Here is a 7,491-nt window from a genome sequence, read left to right on the forward strand (position 1 = left end):
CAAGGTTATTATCATCAGCACCAGACAGGCCGAAGCCGTGGGCTCCTGTGTGGGGACCCGAGACAGACACACGCTGCGCCCGGGGCTCCTTCCATCGAGCCCTGAGGCAACCGGGGACCATCACCACGGAGAGACGTTCTGCAGAGCGACCACCAGCTCCCCTCAACAGCCTCGTGGGCTGCAGGAGGGCAGAGGGACTGTGCCCATCAGAGAAGACCCTGGCAGCTGAAGATGGGCGGCGTGGGAACCCAGGACCCGGCAAAGGGCGGCCGGCGACACTCAGGGGACCGGGGCGGAGGGGACCATTTCCAATCGATGTTCACGCCCTGGGTTCGATCACGGCCTCAGAGTTGAGCAACAGGACAGAATTTAGGGAAGCTGGAGGGAGGGAGTTCGGAGGGCGGAAGGGAGTCTGGACCCTTTAGACTTCTGTAAGTGTGAAATCGTTTCCAAATGAAACGTTAAAAAGCTTTTTTTGGGGGGGGTCCAAGTTCATTCAATGCTTCTCTCTATTTCACTGTAGGTTTAAACTGTTCAGTTATAAATAAATAATATTATCCTCTGTCCTGGGCTTTCCCCCGTTTCCGGCACCGCAGACATGGGGGCTGGATTGTTCTCTGGGGTGGGGCCATTCTGGCCATCCCAGGCCCTGCCAGGAGCTCCCTCCAAGTCGTGACAACCACAGATGGCTCCATACCTCACCCAGGGACCCCTGGGGGCAGAATCACCCCAGGGTTAGTGGATTCCACGGACCCCCTAGAGACTCTGCATCCCATGATCCTCTGCCCTGCCGAGGTCCCAGGAGGCTGCACACGTTGAAATCCACGCCCTGAGTGGGGAGGGAGAGAGGAGGTGAATCCCAGGAGCTGGGGTCCCCCTGGTTTACGCCGTACGCCCCATTGGGAGTTTATTCTGGTGTCCGGTGTGACCAGGGAGCAGACTCGAATTTTTAATTTTAATTTTATTTTTATTTATTTATGTTTTAAGATGGAGTCTTGCTCCGTCACCCAGGCTGGAGTGCAGCGGCACGATCTCGGCTCACTGCAACCTTCGCCTCACAGGTTCAAGTGATTCTCCTGCCTCAGCCTCCAGAGTAGCTGGGACTACAGGCGCCGCCACCACACTCAGCTAATTTTTGTATTTTTAGTAGAGAGGAGTTTTGCCATGTTGGCCAGGCTGGTCTTGAACTCCTGACAGCAGGTGATCCACCTGCCTCAGCCTCCCAAAGTGCTGGGATTACAGGCGTGAGCCACCACGCCTGGCCATTTTCTTCCCGCAAATAATGAACACAGGGTCTCTCCCCTGGGCACCTGTGGACATCGGGGCCAGATCCTTCTCTGGGCACCTGTGGACACTGGGTCCGGATCCTTCTCTGGGGCGCTGTGGACACCGGGTCCGGATCCTTCTCTGGGGCGCTGTGGACACCGGGTCCGGATCCTTCTCTGGGGCGCTGTGGACACCGGGTCCGGATCCTTCTCTGGGGCGCTGTGGACACCGGGTCCGGATCCTTCTCTGGGCACCTGTGGACACCGGGTCCGGATCCTTCTCTGGGGCGCTGTGGACACCGGGTCCGGATCCTTCTCTGGGGCGCTGTGGACATCGGGGTCTGGATCCTTCTCTGGGCACTGTGGACATCGGGGTCCGGATCCTTCTCTGGGGCGCTGTGGACACCGGGTCCGGATCCTTCTCCGGGGCGCTGTGGACACCGGGTCCGGATCCTTCTCTGGGGCGCTGTGGACACCGGGTCCGGATCCTTCTCTGGGGCGCTGTGGACACTGGGTCCGGATCCTTCTCTGGGGCGCTGTGGACACTGGGTCCGGACCTTCTCTGGGGCGCTGTGGACACTGGGTCCGGATCCTTCTCTGAGGCACCTGTGGACTCTGGGTCCGGATCCTTCTCTGGGGCCCCTGTGGACACCGGTTCCGGATCCTTCTCTGGGGTCGGCCCGTCCTGGGCACTGCAGGACGCTAAGCATCATCCTTGGCCTCCACCCACTCCATGTCCGGAGCCCCCTTTCGTCGTGACAGCCACAGGTGTCCCCAGACCTCGCCCAGGGTCCCCTTGGGGCAGAATCACCCCTTGATTGAGAATCGTGGCCTTAAAGTGGGAACAAAACCCCCAGACAAAAGCTGGCAGGAGGATGTTCGCTGGGGCTTCAGGCACTGAGGGTGCTCGTGGGGCCCCGCCCTCCCCAGCTCTGCCTCCTGTCCCCTGCTACCTGTCGGTTTCCAGCTCACCCACCCACGGGACACGGCTGTCACGGCCCGCTTTGCCGGGGCCATAGGGACCTCGTCAGGGAGGCGTCTCCTTGTGGGTGGCACGTGGGTGTGTGTTGCACTGAGGGCTGTGGCCATGTTGCCTACCTGGCCAGGGACCCCCGACTTGGGTGGGTGAGAGCCAGCCTCCCTGCCCCCACAAAGTTCAGGACCTTGAGTCCAAAGCCCCCGCCTCCTCCCTGGAGTCCGTTCTGACTCCCAGGTTCCCAAGGCAAAAGGAGGAAGTGGGGATCCAGCCTGGGCGTTGGGCAACCCAACGGCCTCTGCCATTGGGCTATAAGAGGAGCTTGACCGTGGGTGCACCCTGGACCCCAGCATGGCTCCCAGCCACCGGCCCCCCAGCCCTGCCCTGGCGTCTGTGCTGCTGGCCTTGCTGCTGAGTGGTGAGTGAGCCACGTGCCCGTCTGTCCAGCCTCCAGGCCCCAGTGGATTCTCGGGAAATATCCACCACGAGGTCCATCCAAAGCCCTCCTGGCACAGCTGGGGAAACTGAGGCAGGGTCAGGGGAGACTCCACTCAATGCTCGGGACCAACGCTTGCAGGGGTGGGGAGGACAAGGGCAAAGGGGACCCCTGGCCGTTTGACTCAGTTGCCCATCTGTACAATGGTCAAAAGCCAGTCCTTTCCTCCTGGGGAGCTGTTTTGAGAATTACCTATAACAGGCGAATTCCTGGACAGCACCCAGCCTTCAGCAAATGCTCAGTGAATACGCATGAATGAATGAATGAGTGAGTGAGTGAGTGCAAGGGTCAAGGAGTTAGTGATGCCGGAATCAGGGGAAGAAGAGAGCATGGACTCCCTCAAGTCCCTATCCTGAGGGCAATTTTCTTTTTTTCTTTTTTTCTTTCTTTCTTTCTTTTTTTTTTTTTGAGACAGAGTCTCACTCTGTCTCCCAGGCTGGAGTGCAGTGGCGCCATCTCGGCTCACTGCAAGCTCCGCCTCCCGGGTTTACACCATTCTCCTGCCTCAGCCTCCCTAGTAGCTGGGACTACAGGCGCCGCCACCTCGCCCGGCGAATTTTGTGTTTTAGTAGAGCCGGGGTTTCACCGTGTTCGCCAGGATGGTCTCGATCTCCTGACCTCGTGATCCGCCCGCCTCGGCCTCCCAAAGTGCTGGGATGACAGGCTTGAGCCACCGCACCCAGCTGCCTGGTCTGCGTCTTACAAGCCTTCCTGACCCTCCGGACTGAAAACAGCCACCTGTTATTTTTGCGCCTTTGCAATAACCCCCGGCCTGGGCCTGAGTCCTCCCCACCAGCCGGCAGGCGCCGAGGGGTTGCAGATGGGGAGACCCCGGGCCTGCTCTGCCATCCCCGCTTCCCCTGCAGCCTGGGGGCTCCCTGACGCCTGGACTGTCCCCGCAGGGGCTGCCCGGGCTGCGGAGATCGTGGGCGGGCGCGAGGCGCAGCCACACTCCCGGCCCTACATGGCCTCGCTGCAGATGCGGAGGGACCTGGGCAGCCACTTCTGCGGGGGCACCTTGGTCCACCCCAGCTTCGTGCTGACGGCCGCGCACTGCCTGCAGGACATGTGAGTGTCCCCTCCGCAGCCCCGTCCGTCCGCCCCGGCCTCTTCCTCCGGCCGTGGCCGGGCCGCTCTCCCTCCGCCCGGGGAGCACCCGGCTAAGCCCCGGCTGCTGACCCCAGGCCCCTCGCGGGTGGGCAGTTGTGGGAGGGGCAGGGCCGGGGCAGCGCTGTGGGGTCCCCGGGGACAGGGTCGCCGAGGAGTGACCGCTCCACCCCCGCAGCCCGCACCGCCTGGTGAACGTGGTGCTCGGAGCCCACAAGGTGCGCGCGCGGGAGCCCCAGCCAGCAGCACTTCTCGGTGGCGCAGGTGTTTCAGAACAGCTACGACGCTGAGAACAAGCTCAACGACGTTCTCCTCATCCAGGTGCGCGGGCAGGGCCGCGAGGGAGGGCGCCGGGGCCCCCGTTCCTTCAGCGAGCATTCATTGAGCACCCACTGTATACTGGGCCACGACGGAGGCCGCTGAAGCCTGGGTCCGGAGGCACTGGGGGGCGAGACCGCTCTGTGGACACCAGGCCCCTCCTCCTCCCCGCCTCTGCCCTGGCTGTGCCTCTGCCCGGTATGCTGTTTCCCCAGAAACCCAGGTACCCTTGCCTCCTCTGGCACCTCCCCTGACCCCACTTGAAGGGGCAAGGACAGCCACAGCCCTCCCCGATTCACTGTTCTCCACTGAACCGCGTGCTCCTCTCAGTCACCGGCCCTCCTGGCCTCCTCTCCCCCGGAAAGACCATCTCCCCAGGGCAGAGGACGTTTGTCTGTGTTGTTCACTATGGGACTCATATGGCTTAGAACGGGACTGGGCATACAGGTGGTGCTCAGTAAGTGCTTGGGGCTGGGCACTGTGGCTCATGCCTGTCATCACAGTACTTTGGGAGGCTGGGATGGGAGGATCACTTGAGGCCAGGTGTTTGAGAGCAGCCTGACCAACCTAGTCAGACCCTATCTCTATGGAAGACTTTTTTTTTTTTTTTTTTTTTTTTTGAGACAGAGCCTCACTGTCACCCAGGCTGGAGTGCAGTGGTGCAATCTCGGCTCACAGCAACCTCTGCCTCCCAGGTTCAAGCGATTCTCGTGCCTCAGTTTCCTGAGTAGCTGGGATTACAGGCATGCACCACCACGCTTGGCTAATTTTTGTATTTTTAGTAGAGACAGTGTTTTGCCATGTTGACCAGGCTGGTCTCGAACTCCTGACCTCAAGTGATCTGCCCTCCTCAGCCTCCCAAAGTGCTGGGATTGTAGGCGGGAGCTGCCACGCCCGGACTACAAAAGAAAAATTTAAAAATCAACCGTTCATGGTAGCATGCGCCCAGCTACTCATGAGCTGAGATGGGAGGATCACTTGAGCCCAGGAGGTTGAGGCTGCAGTGAGCTGTGATCACGCCACCACACTCTAGCCTGGGTGACAGAGCAAGACCTCATCTCACACACAAAAAAAAGTGCTTTGAAGATGAATGAATGGGCTGGATGTGGTGGCTCATGCCTGTAATCCCAGCACTTTGGGAAGCCAAGCCGGGTAGATCGCCTGAGGTTGAGTTTGAGACCAGCCTGATCAACAAGGGAAACCCCATCTCTCCTAAAAATACAAAAATTAGCTGGGTGTGGTGGCACATGCCTGTAATCCCAGCTACTTGGGAGGCTGAGGCAGGAGAACTGCTTGAACCCAGGAGTCAGGGATTGCTGTGAGCCGAGATGGTGCCATTGCACTGTAGCCTGGGCAACGAGAGTGAAACTCCATCTCAAAAAAAAAAAAAAAAGAAAAGAAAAGAAAGAAAATGAATGAACACAATAGTGAGAAATGGGACAAAGGGGGTCATGGGGCCCAGGCGGAGGGAGCGGCGTGCCGTGCGTGGCATTTTGAGGTGGTGGGTGTGGTGGGAGGGTGGCCTGGGTGGCCACCGTGGCGTGGGAGCAGCGTCTCACTGCCACCTGCCTTCTGCCCCAGCTGAACCGTCCGGCCAACCTCAGTGCCTCCGTTGCCACAGTCCAGCTGCCACAGCAGGACCAGCCAGTGCCCCATGGCACCCAGTGCTTGGCCATGGGTTGGGGCCGCGTGGGCACCCTCGACCCCCCAGCCCAGGTCCTGCAGGAGCTCAATGTCACCGTGGTCACCTTCCTGTGCCGGCCACACAACGTGTGCACTTTCGTCCCTCGCCGTAGTGCCGGCATCTGCTTTGTAAGTAACATTGTCCCGTGGCGATCCGGGCTGCCCTGAGGGAAGGAGGGCAGTGGTCAGGGTTCCACGCCACCTCCTAGCTATGTGGCTTCATGCTGTGCCTGTCTCCGGACCTGGAAGGCAGGCACACCCAACACCCAACGGGCAGGCTCGGCGGGCTGGGGGCGCTCACATTGCACCTGGCTGCCTGGGTGGGTCTGGGGGTCCCTTGCCCCCCACTCCCCCCTAGGACCACAGGAAGGTGTGGGAGACCCATCTGCCCTCACCTGGAGGCCCCTTCCAGAATCCAGGAGCCCAGGTATCCAGCGGGAGGCCCATAAATGCCCGGTTCCTACAAATGACCTCAGCCCCTCCCTGCTCACACTTTATTTTTGTTTTTTTTGAGACAGAGTGTTGCTCTGTTGTCCAGGCTGGAGTGCAGTGGCGAGATCTTGGTTCACCGCAACCTCCGTCTCCCACGTTCAAGGTTTTCTCCTGCCTCAGCCTCCTGAGTAGCTGGGTGCATAGATGCCTGCCACCGTGCCTGGCTAATTTTTTTTGGTATTTTTACTAGAGATGCGGTTTCTCCGTGTTGACCAGGCTGGTCTTGAACTCCAGGCCTCAAGTGATCCACCCACCTCGGCCTCCCAAAGTGCTGGGATTACAGGCGTGAGCCTCCGTGCCTGGCTGGTGCTCACACATTTTAAAGAAAATTCCAGGCCAGCAGCGGTGGCTCACACCTGTAATCCCAGCACTTTGGGAGGCCGAAGTGGAAGGATCTCTTGAGTCCAGGAGTTCAAGACCAGCCTGGGCAACATAGCAGGATGGCATCTCTACAGATAATTTAAATATTAGCCGGGTGTGGCGGTGTAAGCCTTTAGGCCCAGCTACTCAGGAGGCTAAGGCAGGAGGATCGCTTGAGCCAGGGAGTTCGAGGCTGTAGTGAGCTATGATTGTGCCACCGTGCTCCAGCCTGGGCGACAGAGCGGGACCCTGTCTTGAGAGAAAGAAAGAAAGTTACGCGGGAGGCTGAGGCAGGAGAATCGCTTGAACCCGGGAGGCAGAGTTTGCAGTGAGCCAAGATCACACCACGGCACTCCAGCCTGGACGACAGAGCTAGACTCTGTCTTAAACAAAACAAAACAAAACACAACAAAACAGGAGAAAGGAAGGAAGGAAGGGAGGGAGGGAGGGAGGGAGGGAGGGAAAGTTCCAGATTGGAAGCATTTTATTCTGAAACAGCTTGTGGTCACCCCAGCCCCCTTCCTGGCTGCCTGGGGCCAGCCTAGGTGACTGACCATTCCCCGTTCCCCAGGGAGACTCAGGTGGCCCCCTGATCTGTGACGGCGTCATCCAGGGAGTAGACTCCTTTGTGATCCGGGAATGTGCCACCCGCCAGTTCCCCGACTTCTTCGCACGGGTAGCCCTCTACGTGGACTGGATCCGTTCCATACTGCGCCGCGTGGGGGCCGAGGGCCGCCCCTGAGCCACCCCCGAGCCACCCCGCAGCACTGGCCGGGACCCGAGCCCGGCTCCAA

The 7,491-nt window shown here is 59.9% G+C and overlaps 1 protein-coding gene across 1 annotated transcript; it reads left to right on the forward strand.

The window, feature by feature from the left end:
- The first annotated feature begins 2,560 nt into the window (after positions 1–2,560).
- On the forward strand, positions 2,561–7,491 carry PRTN3 (proteinase 3). Its single transcript, XM_017885632.1, is given in 6 exon segments — positions 2,561–2,659; positions 3,640–3,805; positions 4,023–4,077; positions 4,079–4,165; positions 5,744–5,974; positions 7,269–7,491. Coding segments are annotated over 6 exon segments (777 nt in total). The 5' UTR covers positions 2,561–2,592; the 3' UTR covers positions 7,440–7,491.

Source organism: Rhinopithecus bieti, unplaced genomic scaffold (genome assembly GCF_001698545.2).
Source record: "Rhinopithecus bieti isolate Rb0 unplaced genomic scaffold, ASM169854v2 scaffold_15283, whole genome shotgun sequence".
In the NCBI taxonomy this organism is placed as follows: Eukaryota; Metazoa; Chordata; class Mammalia; order Primates; family Cercopithecidae; genus Rhinopithecus; species Rhinopithecus bieti.